Source organism: Pomacea canaliculata, linkage group LG1, assembly GCF_003073045.1.
Source record: "Pomacea canaliculata isolate SZHN2017 linkage group LG1, ASM307304v1, whole genome shotgun sequence".
Taxonomy (NCBI): domain Eukaryota; kingdom Metazoa; phylum Mollusca; class Gastropoda; order Architaenioglossa; family Ampullariidae; genus Pomacea; species Pomacea canaliculata.
In genome coordinates, this window is record NC_037590.1 from 44119422 (window position 1) to 44138774 (window position 19353).

Consider the following 19353-nt stretch of genomic DNA (forward strand, 5'->3'; position numbering starts at 1 on the left):
GTAATTTCTCTAAAGCATATTAATACTCAAAGTATACACATTCAAAGATTAGAATGTTTAAGAATGTATTTTGAAAACCTGAACGGGCCTTGTCCGTCATCTTGAAGAAAGACGAGAGAAGACTTTAGTCCAGTGTTCGAACTACAATATAAATCACACACACGCATACATAACACATGAGTGTCACAGACAGTGAATACAAAATGTCTCACACAGTTCCATAGACAGGCATGACAAATGTCACCCATAAGATGAAAAGTTGGTCAGTAGTCGTTGGCTTGTGGGTGGATGCAGGCTGCAAAGAACTCGATGACAATAAAAACTCTCGGAGTGAATTTAAAGACATGCCGTTGATAGTCAACTGGCGAAGCATCCTCCATGACGATGGTCAGAACACAGTGGTGTCAACACAACTACCTGTTAGTCCCCAGAAAGCACCGGCCTCATTGTTTCTCGAGGTGGACTGCATCTGGGCTCCAGAGGACGGGAGGACAACAGTAGAAGAGGCCTTGTCATCTATTCACGCACGTTTTGATAAAATCACAGCCCCACAGAAGGCAGCCCTGTAAACAGATGCCACGTGCAGAGAAAGAACAGCATGCCCGAGAAGAGAAATGAACTCTGGGCAGACAGCGCTAACCGTTGCGCCACCGGGCCGCTATTCCAGCAGGTGAGGCAACTCATTCATCTTCATGCTGAGTGAGTGAACAGGGGACAGCAAGAGGCCATCTTGCACCGTTACGCTCGCTCACAACAAAGTTGCTAAGATAAAGCAAAGAGTGGGCTGCCAGTCACACCTGGATGTTGCTTAATGTAAACAAAGTCTTGTATGTATATAGACATGCACACAGGCCGTACGACAAATGAGACACACAACTGCTCGTCGTAATAGTATGTGACCTATGACCCCTATTTTACTATTTTCGTGGCAGATATTAAAAGAAACTGAGCTTTGCCACTACTTTGTGTGCTTTTTACTGACGGTCCTCAACACTGGTGTCAAAGATGGATAGAACTTATCACAACCATTTTGTCAATTATGAGTGATGTCCCTTCGACTAATTGACTTCAGGTTGACTGCTCTCTGTCTTTTTTCTTGTCTTTCTCCTTTCCATCGTTGCCCGTAAACTTTCGCTGATTTTGATGTCCACTGTTCAGCTGTATTTTTGTTTCAGCGCCTTTTTAAAATAAAGTTTGTTTTTGAACCGGGGCCAGCTTGTGTTTATCTACGTGACGGTCTCTACAGTCAGGCATCTGCCATCTTCTCCACTTGAAAGCAGTTTCTACGCTTATTTGGCTTTTCTACCATTTTTGGTACAGGTATTAGATTTCCGTGTGTCAGCTGCGTAAGCTGGTGGCCTTTTATCTCTTTTGTTCAGATGAAGACATCTATGCCGGTAGAACGAGGTCAAAGCACTAATTCGCTTCCGGTTTAACTATCAACATCAACGATCTCTCGTGTTGACAGAAGTACGAAAACTGTATTTAATGTAGGGAGGGAATTCCTGAAGGACAAGTGACCTTGTGGCTAAATGGAAAAAAGAATTTTCTTGCTTATTTTACTTCTCGTTAATAAGGAATTGTCATTGCCATTGTCATTGTCATTGTCATTGTCATTGTCATTGTCATTGTCATTGTCATTGTCATTGTCATTGTCCTGAAGGACGGTTATAGACAGGGTGTTATGTGGGGCGACATGGCCAAACCAAACAGCTTGCGTCACGTGAGCACGCTAGCTACGTAGTCGAGTGTGTGATAAACGTGCGCGCGTGTGAACGGAGGGGAAATCGACTTTTTTAACAACCTTTTATGTTATAATGAGCCGTCTATTTGTGTCTGTTCGCATGATCACTGTACACTCCGACTCACTGTTAAAGCCCTTGCTCAGCGTAACAATGACTGGAGCTCTTTTTTACACTCCACATTATACACTAGACCTTAGAATTCTCACACACACACACACCTGACGCCCTTCCAGCCAGGCTTTCTTTTCTTTTTTTATTTATTTATTATTTGTGTGTGTGTGTGTGACTAACCTACCCATTTATCTGCCCTTGTCGGTCGCTTCACGCGAAAGAAAGCGGCCTGACGCCATCAATAACCATCACTCTGTCGGCATGAATAGCCTCCTCTGTAACTCAGTAAAAGAACCGATGACCCCAAGCTAAAAAAAAAGTCACTGTCTGGCTTGAGTGCAGACAATACAACCATATGCACGAAATAAAAGAATTAGCTACCTTGCATGGTCAGATAACTCTGGTAGGCACACTGTCCTTAAACACCACACCACCACAATAATACTCCCCACCCCACCTTCAACACTGGTTTGGTGAGTTAGTGGGGTGGGGGCCATCAAAACCTGGGGTGGACGCACTTTACATATAATCGAAGTCGTTGTGAGCTGTAAAGGTTGTTACAAGACAAAGTATTTGTAAACTGATCGGTTTAATGTCTGCATGGGATTTGAACTCATCATGGTAAAGCTACCTACGACAGGTAAGAAAAGGGTTAGGGTGTGATTGTGTAGAGGGTAAAAGTTTCTGCGATTATAATCTCTGTGACTTTGTGACTTTGCCAAAACGTGCAGCGCTGCCTGTTAATAACATGCAAGAGAAATAAAAATCCTAACAGATAACATCAACATGTAGCGACAGCGGTCACCTGAACTTTTAGTGCCTTACATGCAGACTTCATTAGACGACAAACGAGAAATTTGTGACAATAATTCCTACTCTAAAAGTCATTAATAAATGTCAATACACTTACAAAGTCGGTCACAGAGACTGTGACAAGACAGACGTTGCTGAAAACAAAAGCCTCATTCTCAACTTCAAGGACTGAAAGACAGACTAAACAAATGAAAACGCCTCAGCGGCCGTGTTCTTTGCGATCAGCCAGGTGTGACAACGGCCTTTCACGCTCCACTGATGGCAACTCAGATCACTCGCCCCCAACGGCGCTGAAAGACTTTGGCTCCAGGGCACAAACTCACGCTGACGATAGAAAACCTACCCCGACCCCACCCGACCCCACTACCCACCAAACAGATCGACCGAGTGATTGTAAAGCCACCAACAGACAGACTAACCTTGTCAGACCTTGGCTCAGACACGAGAGTGGTGCACGGTGTCAGCAGTGGAGAGCTGTGAAGGTAATATCGATAATAATTGTCGATAATATCGGTCTTACGTGAGAGGACTGTGCACAGTCCCACCCCACCCCAGCCACCCCTGTGCACGGCCCGTGCACCCTTCAGGCCGTGTGCATGACTACACGCTTACCCGGGTATTCGCCTTACGTCCACACCAAACATCGTCTGACAACCAGCCTGTTGCTTAGCACCTCCACCTGTCGTGTATTCAGGTAAGCAAATTTATGCAGAATATTCTGCAACTAGCTCACTTTCTACTATACTATACCCGTATATTGCCTGACTTGCACTCTTTTTCATCTTTTGCCTTGCTTTCACGTTTTGCTTTCATATTATTCCTTTTTTTTCTTCTTTATTTGCTTCTTTTCTTCCTCTCTCCGTGCTTTATTCTTTCGCTTCCACTGTAATGAGTTCCACACACACTGGATCTGACGGATTTTTGAACAGGATGCCGTAAGTCAGGACAGTGATGATAAAATTATAATCCAAACCAACCGTCTCTTTACTTTACACAAAAGGATTTCTAAAGAAAGTGGTTTTTTATTTGGTGTTTTTGTTTTGTTTTGTTTTGTTTTTTGTTGTTTTTTTTTAAAAAACAATAAAGACAGCAGTGAGACTAGGCAAATAATTCTGCTTGCTTCTTTTTTACCTATATTATGAAGTTAGAGAATGAAAAGCTGAGTCTACAATATTACCATACAGCTTTTATCAACAGATCTCTCGATGTCACCGCCAAATAAAACATTGTACAGCATTATCAGGTAGACTTTGCCGACAGGTACTACGATGGCCAGTCGTCCCGTGAGCTCCGGTCCTGGCTCTTCCAATGCCAGCTCGGTGGACCTCCCTCCCCTGACAGGAATCAACAGACACGGAGCACTTCCCGAAGAATGGACGCTTCCTCACGAGTGGAAAATGGAAAGCGAGAACCGTTTGAGGCAAGTGCCATCGGCAAGGGAGGACAGTACGAGGACCTGGGGGAACTAAAGGATTTTACTTTTAAGTTTCTGATGCCTAAGCCTAATAGTGTGCTCATTTTAATTATATATCAATGAAAGAGGAAGCGGGTAGCTGGGTGGTTAAAGCTTTGTTTAATACTGGTTTGGCACAGAAAACTACCTTCGGCGAATGAGAGGCAGCGATAAGAAAACAAACAGCGTCCTCACAGAAATGTTGGTGAACAGATAAGTGTGGTCGCTAACACCTCCTTCCCTAAAGACCTTTCCTTCTTAGAACAGTAAAGGTCCCGTACCCTAGTGATGGCCTGTAAACTGTTTAGGTGGTTTGCCTAGGGCACGGCATCTGCACGGGGGAGTTCACTTCTCATTATGCCGCCATTTACTTTCCCTGATAAATCGGAATCATTCCGTTTGGTTGCCATAGGGAGCCATCCAGTTATCGGGCCAACCGAGCCTCGAACACGTGACCGTTTGTTTCGAGATCGAGCGATTTAACCACAGGGCTACAAGTCTCTCTGGATTATGTATCATCATCCACATAAATTTATTGCGAAAGCGTCCACGTAGCTGGCTGTTTAAAATGTCTTGCTTACTCCAACACCCTCGTTAATAAAGAATTGTAATTGTGTGTGTGTGTGTGTGTGTGTGCGCGCGCGCTTAAGAAGGTGTATAAATTAATTTTTCTCCCTGTTTCAGAACTGGAAAATGGATGTTCAGAATCAAATAGCACATATCGCGCAGACACTGGTCAGTATTTCTTCTTTCATTGCATTTCAGGACAGCAGGAAGTTACTATCTAGTGCAGGCTATATGTTATTCGTTATTGTCTAAATGTAATATTTCAGTCAATATTCTTTAGTTGTCGGGGAAAACATAGGAGTGAACGTAATGAAGGCGTGAAACTGAAAGTCAGATATAGAGAGAGAAATTCTTTTTCACGGTTTGTTGAAAATTAAATAAACTGTGTGTGGATGTCACATTGTCATTGCAGTGTCACAGTTTAATTCAAATAAAGAGTATCAGAGGACTTCATCATGAAATTTTGTTACTTTTTACACAATTTAGTGTGTTGTCATCTTAGCGGTGATGATGATGATTCCCAAGAGACACCTTTAGGTTATTTAACACTTGTGTATATTTCAACCAAGCTTTTTCGTTTCATCTACTTTCCATGAATAAAGGATTTCTACAAGAAGCATTTAAGTTATCGTTTATTTTTCATGTAGGATGCTTCCTTGAGACATTACCCTCACCCAGAAGTTGGCAGAAGGTTCGACTACGCAGACAAAGTACAAGAAGCTGAGAGAGAAAAGCGGAAGTACTTGAGTGACCCGGAACGAGCCACTGCGCATGCTCAAGACTTCTCAAGAACGTCACATGCGAGACGACAGTTTTGAAAGTGCCTTTGATGAGTAGATGAAGAGACACACCACGAACTAAGTTACATTTAGATGATTTGTTTGGGATTGAGATTATGTGTGTACATAGTTTGTGTGGAGCTTGTTTTACAGCAATACGTGTGTACATCGGTGTACACATGGTCTGTGTGTACATAGCTAGACTGGAGTAGGTATGAGTGTGCGGTCTAAACACCTTTATAAAAATGCATCTCTATCCACCCTCATGCGCACGAATTAAGATCACGCGCGAACTTACGTAATGCCGAACTTGATTGCAAACTCATTACGACTACGCATGCTCACTCAATCTTGTCATGTATTCAAGAATGTATATTATTATTATACATGTATATATATGTATACTATGTTGTTGTTAGTAAAAAAAAGATTACATCAAGAAAAAAATGGCATCTGCTAAAAATATATGCTATAAAGGGGGATAACAAAATGTTTTGTGGCTTAGTTTATTTATAGGTGGTCTCCCTTAGACTGTCTACGATACATGAACCTGATGTTCTAGTCCTTCACTAGCTTCTGTCAAATGAAATGTCAACCTTCTCCTACCCACCCACCACAATAAAAACAAACCAAAACGTAATGTAATAAAATGCTGTGCTGAGTTCTCATCATTGACAGTTATCCTGTGTGGTCCGGCAGTGAAATATTTATTTATTTGAAAAATGTTGTTATGTGAGAGACTTGGAATGTACGTGGCATCAAAATGCTTAAAACCTTTAGGACAGCAAAACAACACTGAAATGTAAAGTTACACTAAAAACTTCAGCTACCTCCTTCCTTCTTCTACTTTTTGTCACTCTCCTGCCCCAATTTCTCTCTTTCTTTCGTTTTACTTCCTTTTTCTTCAATTTCTTCTCCCTTGTTTCCGTTCTTTCTTTGATTTTTTTATTATTTCTTTATTTCTTCTTTTTTTCTACATTCCTTGTTTTCTAGACAAACTCACAGACCATAAAGTAAGTCAGGGCTACCATCTATCACTGGGGAGGTTGTAGGCCATGAGGTCAGGTGAGCACTGTGAGCAAAGCGGTGGAGACAGACACAGCAGTGAACAGCAGTCACTGTACAGTCACTGTACAACCGACAGATGTCTGCACGACCTTGCCACAGTCCCTTCATGCTCCTGCTGTAACAATCCCCCCTTCTACCCGCTCAGTCTTTACTGGTTCTCATAAGTACGAGTTACCCTGGGTTACAGTCGTCGATTATTGTAAAGTATCTACAAGTACATTAGTATGTACATGTATATTACAATCTTTGTCAAATTTTCTCTAAAAAATATAAAGAAACTGAAAATACTCTGATGTGGGCTTTAGGACATGAAAACATAAGTTTATTTCTTATGAGTATATATCTATATCTGGATAAATATGAGTGAGCGTATGCAACTCACGTAAGCAATACACGACCATAAGCGCGTGCACACACAGTATATCCTCTTTATAAAGTTAATAAAGTCAAAATAGTTTGTCTTAGCAAATGCTTCGTTTTTGTATTAAAACATTCTAGTAGATGTGACTCATTATGGTATTTGTTAAATGTTATCTACGATCAAACTGTCGATGGTACAATAAACATTCAGAATACAACTTCTACATTTCTATAGCTCTCCATACGCATGCGCACCAACATTTGGACAATAAAGTGCAGGTACTTCTCACAACACCACTTCTCAAACTTTCGTTGGACAACCGTGGATTCGACAACTTCAGAGTTTGTAAAAACCTGACTCGTTATTCAACCTGTTGCGGTGATGGAGTAAGGGAGATGACAACTGATGAGATGCTGTAGAAGAGGAGCCTCGAGTAGTGGTGATGTTGGTGATGTTGGTGATGCTGCTGACAGTTTACATTCTAAAAGTTCCGTTGAGGGGTGTGCGTACACTTGTGTTTATGAATGTGCATGGTATACATGATGGGTGTGCGTAGAGGGTGTACAAATGTGTATTGTATACTTGTGTGAATGCGGAAATGTGTACAAGAGTTGCTGCTTTGTGATCTGTGTGTGTGTGTGTGTTTTGTACCCACTGAACCCGGCTACCCGACTCACAACCTGCCATACCACTTGAGCTGTGCGGTGTACCCGGTCTGGCGGCACTCGACCCCTGCTGTGTACCCGCGCCCACCGATCAGTCGGGTGCATAAAACTCGCAGATACACCGCGCATGTCTGTGTTACTTGTTCATCTACCTGTCTGTCCTACTGCAAGTAGAATGCTCAACTCTCACTGCTCAACCTGATCGGGTGGTCGCCTACCTGTTGTACGGGTGCTTCGATAGTCGATACCTCCAAGTACCTGTTTGTGAGCAGTCAGGAATATTTCCACAATCGTGTGCCTTGCTGGTGGCATTAGTCGCTGCAGTGGACACTTGTGATTGACCTTCACCTGAGGAGGAATTCACTCGACTTGTGAATCACTGTCCCCTCTTCGTCTTGTCGGCCCCGCACCACGGTAAATCAGCTTTTAGCTTTAATGTCGGGCAAACTTTGTTTCTGGGAATTGGGGAATAGCTCACTAGGACGGTTGCTTGGCTGGCTGGGTGGTTGCACTTAGACAAAAGGGAAACACTGCATCTTAGATGAACACTATAAGTGCTGCAATGTCGTCTGTGATTTACTTTTCATCTTCCTGTGCCTTTCGGGTATCTGTGTACGAGTGTGCGTCCTTTCTGTGTTTGCATATACATGAGACCATCAGACAGAGTCAACTAGTCAGGAAGCGAGCATTCTGTATTTACCCTGTCTAGTGTGTGTCCAGTCATCCGTGCAAGCTTTTATTTCAACTGTCTAGTTGTCTGTGCAAATGTTTATTTTAACATCAAAGCATAAATTGTCTCTTTTAAACAAAAACAGTGATGTTTGTAACCCTTAGATTATTATTAAGTTTTCACAATTACAAATCGTGATTGCATCATGGATACTGTGGTGTGTATAGTGAGTGTGCTTGCTGGCCGGAATATTGCACAATACAGGTAAACATTAGTATTAATTATTAATAATAGGAGAAGTAGAGGTGGTGAAGAAAGAAACATTATAACAAATTACATTGATGAAGTTTTTGTGAGCTGCACATCAGCTATGCACAGACCAAATACCTGTGTGTGTCACCTCGAGCACACGGCCACTGACAGGTGAGAAGGGTTTGCCGACTTTGGTCGTGGAGGCCAGTCGATGTAGTGACAATGGACTGGCTGCCTGTCAATAGGTTGTTGCGCTGGTTGTCACTGTTATCCGCGGTGTCGTATAAAAGCCGGTCACCAAAGTGTCGCCCACGTCGTTAAGCGCAGTTCTTACGCAAGTCGTGACGGGGAGGTAGGGGTGCGGGTGGAAGGTGCTGGGCGCTTACCTGGCGTGAGACAAAGTTCAGCAGAGGTCACCTGCTAAATTGGAAACCAAAGGGCTCCGACACTAACTTCGCTGTGACCCGTAAAAACCCATTGACGGCCTTGCTTGGTGATAAAGGAAAAGCTTTTATCTTCATTCTCACCTCCCCCATTATTTCCTGATCGATGGCAGCAAGGGAGTAGCCTCCCTTGTTTCGTGCGGTAGTCTCCCTTGCTTCGTGCAAGCCAAGGACTCGGGGCGTTTCTCTCTCTCTCTCTTTTTTTTTTTTTTCTTCTTGGGCATGCGCGAGAATGCCAGAGGGATTTTCTAGCAACGCCAAGCGTCAGGTTACCTTGTTTGTTGATCTCAACACTAAAAACAACCACCTTGACTAAGTGAGCGCTGTCAAGGGCAGGTGCAAATGACTATACTTTCAGGGTGTCTAGTCACAGTTCTTGTCTGAAAGTCGAATAAAAAGGCTTTAAACATGCATGACTGCAGTTGTACCTGCGCCAGTTATGAACATGTTAAATTGCTGTATAATTATAAACAGAAAAGATAAGAAATACTCGTGGACCGTAATTTCACGCTCACAGTCACACCCACAACGGCCCAGTACCAGCCCTGTGCGTGTGTGCATTTCAGTTTATAATTTGTCATTGCGTTAGTATTTTTAATAGTAATTAAAATTCTGCTTAATCCAAAAATAGAATATAAAGATGATATTAATAATTCATTACCCCTTTGGTCCTTCATTTCTGTTTCTTTCTTTACAAGCTTGTTGCGAACTCCCTAATGTCACAAGCTGGAGCTCGTGTGAACACTCTCTCAATCTTTCTCACTCAGTAATAATCACACATTCACTCAGAAAACCTGTAGGGGATGGTGTGTGTCGGGGTGGAGGGGGGAGAAGACTGCACCAGTAACCTCAAGCAAGAAAGCGAAGCTTAGAAAGTTGCTCCACAAAGGTCTTTGTCACCGACACAGGACCATCTGAATACTCTATGCCAGTGCACGCAACAAGATGTGGCCTCGCATGTCTAAACACGCACAACAATGATTTCTTGCACTCACAAAGACCTCTAAGGTATCCAGACCGGAACAGAGCCCAATGTCTCATCCAAGCGCACGTGGACAGACGGCTTACCTGTAAATACCTTTCTCCTTTTTATTTTTCTTCTATCCGTGAGCGAGCAGTCTACCCTTGCTCGATGTGCTCATGTATATCAGCAACAAATGTGAACGAGAAAATGTCAATAAAATCAATACCAAAACCCTATCGCAAAGAAGAAAAAAGTACTGAACCTTTATTTTTTATGTTAAGAAAAGATATTGCCATTTTTGTCGCTAGGGGCGTGACTGGATTCTAACCCAGGTGTGGCAGGGTAACTCGATCTGCAATAACAATGGTCTAATGGACAAGACTATTATTCTCCTTAGCAAGGTTGCAAAAGTATAGAACCAGGTCTTAGGTAAACACCGTCCCCTGTGATAAAGTCATTTTATTTGTCTTGTGGAGAGAATTCTATAGTGATCTAGTGTTCAGCCCGCCATACCGAAGATCAATAACTATTAGACGACAAGATTGGCAGAGAGCTGTGTCATTACTGAATGTCCTCCTCCCTTTCAACGAAAAGACCCCACCCTTGGGAATTTTACACAGGTGAGACTTGAAGGATAGTGGAATGATAAAAATCTAGACTTTCAAGAGTTTCTGAGAAGGGTGTGGCATGTGCCAAGTTCATAGCATATGGGGAGGTGGGGTTTATCAGAGGACGACTGTCATCGCTGTCATGATCTCTCAGTGACTTCTCACCTGTGGTCCGGTGTCGTGTGGTGAACACGACAAGACAGGTACTGCAGGACCTTGTATTGAACATCCTGAAGCTCTAATGTAGACCGGAGATACCTTATCGTTACCTCCGAATCACGGATACATTAATAACATATTTCTTGTGCCTCATCGTCATACAATATCACCGGAATATGTTTTTGTTATATCTTATGGTATGTTTCTAGCAATTTTCGCTAAGCGCTCGTGTTTCCCTTAAGTAACCGTATAAATTACCTGGGGTAAGACAGACTAACAGACTTAAAAAATCAGACACGCAGACAAACAGATATCATATAAGATTTAGGCAGGTGTCTCTAACTTTGGACAAAGACACGGATGTAAGACTCATCACTATAGTTAATAGAATTATCGTCAGCCGGAACTTAAATAGTGGAATGTTATGGCGAACTTTAATCGGACATTCACACAACCCACTCTCCTAATCTTGAACCGATCCAATGTTGCTGGACAGTGTTCTCGTACCCAAGCGGCGTTTGCGTGTGCAAATTAGAGAAGCCTAATCATTCACCCGCCGAGGAGAGGGTGTCCCTTGAGTCAACATGATGAAGTGTACTTCAAACTCACGGGGCTTGATCCAATACCAGCCAATGATCCCCTGAATATGCTGTTCCCTGCGGATTCATTGACACTTACAGAATGTGGGGAACGGGTGGAGGGGGGAGAAATAGAATGAGGGTGGGTCACATGATTTCATCGATCTTTTCGTCACACTCCGATGTTTTCGAAATGTTTTAACGATTATCGGTCGTTCATTTTATTTCCTTGCGAAGCATAACAAATTTTTATGGTGACTGGGTTTGTTTTTTAAAGGAAGCGGTGATGCAAACAATAGCAAGAGGGAACGAAATTATTTACCCTTTTCTATTCCCACACACATATCGTTCTCCACAGTTGAGTGGCAAACATGGCGAGAAAAGCTGAACCAGAACGGACATTTTTGTCCCCGAGTGTTGGTGGGTTTTTTTTTTCTAGCCTTTGATTGTTTGTGTGTCGGTCGATTGGTGAACATCTGACAAGCGCTGGGGACTGTACAGTCACTTCATCACGTCTTGCTACGTAGACAGGAGGTAGACTGTGTCTACGTCAGCCAATCGCTGCTTTAGTCTCGCGACTCGCGAGACAGGACGTTGGCGTTCGGCGCTCAACAACACTTACACACACCCGATTAAACAATTTCTTGTAGCGGCTGTACCCTGACCTGTGATCATACAAACCGAGGTTTGTGAGATCTCTGCTCTAACGACAATTCTACACATCACTGTGGCTTCCTGTGGGGTCGTTTATTAAGAACTTTTTTATGGGAGCTGTTCTAGTCGCTAACGTCTGGTTTGTGGCCACCTCGTGTCTTTGTCAAGATGCTGTCATGATAAATAGATAGACAGATGAATAGACTGAAAGATGGACAGGGCTTACTATTGAAAGGTATATGCCTTTTTTATTAATTCGTCCACTTTGTGCCGACAGCGTGGGCCTAAGGCTGGCAAGAAATGGTGACCTTATCTCCCCCGCAACACGAAATATCCTTGCGCACCAGCAAAGAGGACAAGCGCCATGGCTTCCCAGAGCACCTCAAGCATGCTGATCTCTTGGGTGGTGCACAGAAACACAAATTCTCGTCCTCCAACGGCCTCTTTCATGCTGTGCTCAAGGTGAGTCTTCAAAACTTTTGTGTTGTTGTTGTTGTTGTTGTTGTTGTTGTTGTTGTTGTTGTTGTTGTTGTTGTTTGGTTTGACTTGTTTGCTAGTTGTATTTTGCTTTTTATGTTAAGAGGAGTTTTGTTTTTTGAGTGTTTATCTTTTCGTTCGTTTATTGTTGTTGATGGCTTGTTTGTTTATTTGTTGTTTGTTTGTTTGTTGTGCTTGATTATTCGCTTTCTTCCCACCCACTATTCTTCTTCACACAAAATTGGAAGGACAGTAAATCAGCTCTAAGCCACCAAGACAGTTTACCTTAACACAGAGACTAAGAGAACTTTCTAGTTTCCAGTGCCGATAGGTGCTGCCGACTGTTGGCTGAGGGTTCGTCTGTGGTGTTTCTGCTGTGCAGGGAAGGGTGAAGGGGACAAAGTTCCTCCTGGATCACAGTGTCAGCGTCAACAGCAAGAACGACTACGGCTTTAACGTGCTCATCGCCGCCCTGCACATCGACGATGCCAAGAAGCGGCGCAAGATGTTTCAGCTCCTGATGCGCAGCGGGGCGGACCCCTTCTTCAAGGACGCCACCCGTGGCAGGAGTGTGCTGCACTGGGCGTGCATGCTGGGCTGTCACGAGCAGGTGTGTGTGTGAGTCAGTTTGACAGTTTTCCGAGGGTTTTTTCATATTTGGTTTTTAAGCAGTTGATCTCTAGAGTAGTTCTTCCCTGCCGCTTGAATTTTTGAAAAAAGAAATAACTGTAAACTTGCAGCTGACAGGCCCTTGTGTACAGTGGAAGGAGAGAAATGTCTCTATCCTTTTTACGAATTTGTTTTCAAAATTCTGTCACACTTCATTTTTTTATACAATGATATTTTAAAAGTGATCTCTTTGATGATTGAAAAGCATGCAGAACTTACATGCAGACAAACAACATCAATAAAAGGTAACGGTGCCTTGACACAAGTAATTGCTTTAAGACTAAGATTTTCAAAAGCAAAAGAAAATATTTAGTGGACAGTAAACATACACAGCTGTCAGAATACACTATCATCACCCTCATCACTACTGTCTTCCTAGTAACAGTAGCAGCAGTAGCAAAGACTTTATTTACCTTATTAGTATCTGTCATTGGTAGTAGTAGTCCTTAGCTCTTGCTGACAAAAAACACTTAACACACCATCCGTCTCAGGTCTTGAATGTCTGGAATGTGCTGACTGACTTAAAACACTCTCTCCCCTCTCTCTCTCTCATACAAAAAAGCACTCACCATTCAGAATACAACAGATTTTTGTTATGAAAACACGTGATTATTAACAATGTTGAGTTCAGATCCTCGTCTGTCTCTGCCATTCATAGTTGCAAAGAACATTTCAGACAGTGTACTGTAGTTTGTCTGCAGACGACTGTTGTTGTACCCACTCCAATGCTAAGAACAGGTTGAATTCCCCGGATGTACATCTGCAGGTTGAAGACCTACTCCAGGAACTGGCTGGTGAGGTGGACCTGGGGGACAAGGATGCAGACGGCTACACGGCCCTGCACTACGCAGTGATGGGCGGCCACCTGGAGCTCGTGCGCACCCTGGTCGAGATGCACCGCAAGGTTCGGGGTGTCGGTGGACGTGGCGGACAAGCTCGGCCTGACGCCCTACCTGCACGCCAAGCGCCTGGGCCATCGCGAGGTGGCCGCGCACCTGCGGACAATGGGTCATGCATCGCAGGGTCACGGCGACCTGCTGTTCCGCTCGCCACGTGAGTGGTCCCAGATCGGCAAGTTCGAGCGACAGAGGGCGCTGGAGCGCCACACGCGCAACGCCGTTAACTTGGCCAAGATCCAAGGCAAGGTCAACGCGGTGCGCTACCTGGCGGGCTCGTCACCTCCCAGGCCAGGGCACAAGATCTCGGTGGTCAGCTCATGTCCGGCAAGTGACACCAGCGACGACTCCAAGCCACCAGCACAGGCTGCGCGCACACGCGTGTCCACCACCTCTTTGCCAACCCTATCCATCGAGGGGATCGCGGAAGAAACTAACGGGCGACCATCTTCTGCGGGCGGTGACATGAGGACCGGAGAAGACCAGGGCAAAGGTCAATTTGTTGTCAAAAGTCAAGGTCACAACTTCGTCGCATCGCGACGTCCGTTTCCTCCGAGGCTTGCTTTCGGGGACGAGGCCGCGGCTCCGCCATCCTCGACGGTAGAAGCCTCGTCCAACTACCTGGCGGTGCCTGCGAGAAACACTTTTCCCTGGGCCAGGCGAGGCAGGTCCCTGCCTACCGCAGAGGGTCTATCGTGCAGTCTACCTTGAGTCTACTGCAGATGGACGGCAAGGGCAAGCACGTGCAGGAGTTCCGCCACAGTCAGGTAAGCTCCTCGCTACGTCAGTGTCACGTGATACATGGTGCCGCATGAGTATCACGTGACGCTTCGGTTCGAGGTTCTGCTTGTCGGTCCCAGTGCTTCATGGGAAGTACTAAATTGGTTTCACAAACCAAACTGTGCTGTGCACACACTTGTGCTTCTTGTTTGCGTTCAGAACAGTTTGCTGTCGGTGATGTTCAGAGAGAACAGCTTGGCGTTCAGTCCATTTCACCCTGTAGACCAGGGGTGGCTGTACTTTGCCCACCCAGAGGGATGGGGACCTGGGAGATATGATGTGGGGGGAGGGTGTAAGAGGTAAGGAGGGAAGTGTTAAGGTAGATGTACGACAATGCTACGAGTGTTGGGTAGATGTCGGGTAATTGTGCAGATGTTGGTCATCGCTTTTGTTCCCTTCTTCCAGTTGCTGGGTTTTTGTTTTTGTTTTGGTTTTTTTTTGTGTGTGGGTTTTTTTTTTTTTGTTGTTGTTTTTTTTTTTGTTGCTGTTTTTTTTTTTTTTGATGTTGGTCATCGCTTTTGTTCCCTTCTTCCAGCTGTTGGGGTTTTTTTTGTTTTGTTTTGTTTTTCCTAGTTGGTTTTTTTTTTCTTACTCCGAGGTTGAGGAGGCCTGCGGTCAGCAGTGGTGGCGTGGTATACTGGTTGTCGGGTCATTATGTTACACTGTTCCTGTCTTCTTTTTCTATTATTATAGATTGGTTTATGTTATTCCATTTGTCTGTTAATCGTACTCGGATTTATTTTCCTAAAGGCCCTTTGTTCTGGAAAAGAATGTTGTTGGCATTACAGAAATAGTTTGATTGCTTCTGTTGAGTCAAATTGAGGACTGAGTGCTGATGGTATGTAGCTAGTGAGAACTACTACTCGACAACATGGCCCCAGATAATACAACGACCCGACATTCAGTCTTCTTGCAGACACCTTGTCGCCACATAAAACACGATGTCTAGCGAGTACTGCCGCCATCATTCTCACACCTTTGTACTCTCTCACCTGCTTGCTTGTGTTTGTTGTGGCTCCCCATGGAAACCTTCAAACGTGTCTTTTGTGAACAATCGACCTTTCTCCTCGCCGTTAATGTTCGATGTCTATTGTCAGCTGGTGTTTGTCGTCAGATGCTTGTTTGACCAAACCTCACAGGAAATAAATCCTCATTGTTTACAGGGTCTGGATTAGGGGTTAAACTTATAGCTGGTTGTAAGGAGGGAAATGCATTTCTAAAAAATAAAATAAAAATTCTGCCGAGGTCTAATAAAATTGTAAAGAACTATAGTCACCAGACGGTTCTGTTCGGGTGGCTATTGAAAGGCTGTCTATGGCTTCGTGAATTATTAATTAATGTATAGCAATTAGTAAAATACAGAGAGAGAGAGAAGGGACAGAGACTGCAGCACTTCTTGATGTCCTCTTCATCATCATTATCGTCGTTGTCGTCATCATCATGCGGTCCTCTTTTTCCTTCCTGTTCATTTTTCAACAATTTTAAAACAAACAAACAAAATCTTAAACATTTCAAATTTTCATCAAACATATTTATGCATTTTTTTTTTCAAACCTCAACCGTGCATATATACAGCAATAAAAGGTTATGTGCCTGCAGTTTCCTTGGCATGTATTAAAAACTTTGTTTTCTTTAATGTTTGGAACCGTTTTCTTTGCTTGCTTTCTTTGGCAGACTTTGTAACAATGTCAAATAAGGAAACAATTTTTTTTTTTCTGTTCAAGCTTGACACCTCAAAAGCGGATGAGTATCAGCACATACTGGGGAATCTCAATCACATCATGAACATCCTGTCCCAGCAGCAGTCCACGTCTTTTCGCCAGTCCGTGCGATACCAGCGACCAGAGACCCCCAAGAAGAAAAACCCAGAAATAAAGTCTCCTCCCTGGCCATCATCCTAGGCAGGGACAAGAAAAGCTTGCGCAACAAGCAACGACTGTCAAGCAACAAGATGGCGTCTGCTGCCAGGAAGGCGGAAGGAAAGGCCAAGGACAAGGCCACGACTTCCGGTCATGATAAAAAGAATGTGCCGAAGCTGAAAGTGAATGACAGACCTGTGTAATGCATCGCGAGTAGAGGACTGTTGTCTGCGAATCTGAAAATGTAACCTGCGCCATGTTGTTTGGTGGGGCTGACTTCCGGTAACAAACCCACTACACTTGAGAGTATTATTGACAGTTTGTTTATACGTTGGATCGGGATATATCTATATACTGCTTCCTTTTTGTTTTGTTTATGTCTTTTGAGCGCGTTTTACTGCACTTAACATTGCTTTAGTCTACAACGAGTGAGAGGTCGCGAGACTACTTTTACCTTTACCTTAGTAACAAAAGGGGAAGCGGATAGCGGAGTTGTAGGCGCGCCGGTTCGATACCCGTGTAGAGCAGCAAACTTTCCTCAGTCAACCCAGCTGTCGATAATGGGTAGCTCCATAGAGGTTTGGTAAGGCAACGAGGGAGAGGAGACAGGTACAGACCTAACATAAAAGCTGGCCCCGAGAAAAGTGTGGTCTTTAACACTTTACATCCCAACGACCAACAAAGATTAGAGAACGACCTTTACCTTAACAGTAACGAAATGAGCTGATAAAGCCTGCTGCCCACCTCCTGGACTGACAAAGTGTTAACTGCCTCACTAAGCAGTTTGACAGTTTTATAAATATCCTAACAGCAACTAGGCTGCGACAAGATTTTTATCGGCTTGAGTTTTGCTGTGAGACACCGAAGTCCCTTCCTGACCCCAAGTGGCTGCACTGACAGTCTGTCAAGAGTAACCAGGGACTTCACTTTCCTTACTTCACAGCCAGGGAGTCATACGTGTAGGGAACAAATTGCCCCCACACAACACTTGTACCCGAACTGAAAGGCAGGGTGCGAAGGGCGAAGGACAATATGCTTCAGTCAGACAAAATAATGGGCAGTGTGGGGTAGGTATTTCATCACCATTCTGGCCTAGAGAAGGAGAGTGCCAGATTTTTTTTTTCTTTATAATAAAAGCGACAGAAAATTCGAGATAAGAGACAGGCTGATTGTATATCGAGAGGTAACTTACCTGTTGGTAACTGGTTTGTAGACCATTGGCGTCACAGTCTTGGTTCGGTCTGATTTCTAGGTGAGATTTGTACCTGACCCGCACCTTGCCAAGCCGGAGACCAGGTGATCAAGAGCACGAAGCATTGTTCGCGAATACAAGGTATTGCCTTCACAGAAATGGCCTGATGGGGTATCTGCATGGGTGTGTGTTGGTTCTTATATCATCCTGCAGGTAATAAGGACTGCTGAACATCGCCATACCCTGGTTACATAATAGCAGAGCCTGAGAACTCTAGTTCCGTTTTTGTGTTTTATTTTTTGGAGGATTGCTTTTGTTTTGATATTTGTCTGGGGTGATTTTTTGTTTGTTTGGATTTGGGAGATTCTGCTTGTTTCTTTTATTATTGTTTTTGTAATATAAAAACAAAGTTCTCCTTTTATGTAAAATTGAAGCTGGCATATAGTATCTGAAAGAGTTGAGTGTAACAGGAAAGTGCGACTGAATTTTGAGCTATTGATACTTTTCACAGGGAGAATGCAAAGCACCACAATTTCAAAAAGATTTCTTTCAAGTGCTAATGAATTCAATGTAACCAAGTTGAGAGTCGATGTTTATCTGGAAAAACAGAAATGAGTTTATTTTCTTTCATCCACCTCAAAGACCTTTTCTGAGTCCTCTTTTTGAAAGCCAGTTTGACAGCAGACGAACTTTGTTCTTGTCTGCAGGTTCAAGATAACGGAACTGGAGGTGTTTGTTATTAGAAAAAGAACAGATATCAAATTTAACTTCTTATGCACTTTGTATCTGTTAGCCTTGCAACCTACATGTTGTATCTTCAAAGCTCTTCTGTGATCTATGTGTATATATAATCGTGTAAATAGACGATGTAGCATTTATTTAAACCTTTGTAATTTAAGAATCTCAATGAAAGTCTTCCATGTGACCTAGTATTTTCTTGTGTCTGTGTTTTTGTTGTTGGTTTTTTTTTTAATTTATTTATTTCTCTGTCCTTCCCACCCTTAGTTTGGTCAATCTGTATGTGTGAATGGTGTCATCGTCCCTCTTTGCCTATCAGGCTACAATCAGGGCTGAGCTTTAGACCTATCTCTGTTACCTGCCCAACTTTTTGTAGCTCTGTTCAACAACACTGGGGTTTGACAGACTTCCAGTAAAGCAATGATTGAATTTTGGGATACCTCTGTTGTCAATACAGAAAATTTTAATGAACCTCTGCTGGAGTTAGTACCTTGGTATTAGACTTTTGACACACATCTGTTGCAAGTAAGGTTGTCCTGGATTTTCTCCATTCTACTGTACGGGTGTGAAGCTCGGGTCTTGCTCACCGAGATGGAGAGGCAAATCCAGGCATTCAAAACCAAATGCATTAGGAACTGCTCCGAATCTCGTGCAAGGAACACACAACAAACAAACAACGCAGTCGTGACCCTGGTGGACCCACAGGAATCGCTTCTACCAACCATCAAATGGTGGAAACATGTCTTGGTTCCGGCTATGTCGCCAGACACGATGCACTTCCAGAGACTGTCCTCCTGAGGTTCAGAGAGGGACAAAAGAGGAGGCAAAGAGAAAGAACTGGCTGACCAGTGT

At 43.6% G+C, this 19353-nt stretch overlaps 2 protein-coding genes across 3 annotated transcripts; both read left to right on the top strand.

The window, feature by feature from the left end:
* The first annotated feature begins 2379 nt into the window (after window positions 1-2379).
* LOC112566300 lies at window positions 2380-6363 on the top strand. Of its 2 annotated transcripts, XM_025242394.1 has the most exons (5): window positions 2380-2496; window positions 2895-3363; window positions 3930-4089; window positions 4807-4857; window positions 5337-6363. In XM_025242394.1, the coding sequence occupies exons 2-5, from the start codon at window positions 3266-3268 to the stop codon at window positions 5505-5507; spliced, it is 480 nt and encodes a 159-aa protein (XP_025098179.1). In that variant the 5' UTR covers window positions 2380-2496; window positions 2895-3265; the 3' UTR covers window positions 5508-6363. The 2 variants fall into 2 exon arrangements, with proteins under 2 accessions (XP_025098179.1, XP_025098169.1); XM_025242384.1 differs by having other exon boundaries at window positions 2439-3363.
* An 892-nt stretch (window positions 6364-7255) lies between these two features.
* Window positions 7256-18695, top strand: LOC112561512 (ankyrin repeat domain-containing protein 50-like). Its single transcript, XM_025234063.1, is given in 7 exon segments — window positions 7256-7976; window positions 12168-12352; window positions 12750-12977; window positions 13803-13934; window positions 13936-14637; window positions 16437-16569; window positions 16572-18695. Coding segments are annotated over 6 exon segments (1560 nt in total). The 5' UTR covers window positions 7256-7976; window positions 12168-12190; the 3' UTR covers window positions 16775-18695.
* The last annotated feature ends 658 nt before the right edge of the window (window positions 18696-19353 follow it).

Bases quoted from the DNA above. Each gene is read 5' to 3' on its own strand.
- LOC112566300 (XM_025242394.1), top strand. From the start codon at position 3,266: ATGACTACACGCTTACCCGGGTATTCGCCTTACGTCCACACCAAACAT. The intron at 4,090-4,806 runs GCAAGTGCCATC...TCCCTGTTTCAG, and splicing joins GAAAGCGAGAACCGTTTGAG to AACTGGAAAATGGATGTTCA. The intron at 4,858-5,336 runs GTCAGTATTTCT...TTTTTCATGTAG, and splicing joins CACATATCGCGCAGACACTG to GATGCTTCCTTGAGACATTA.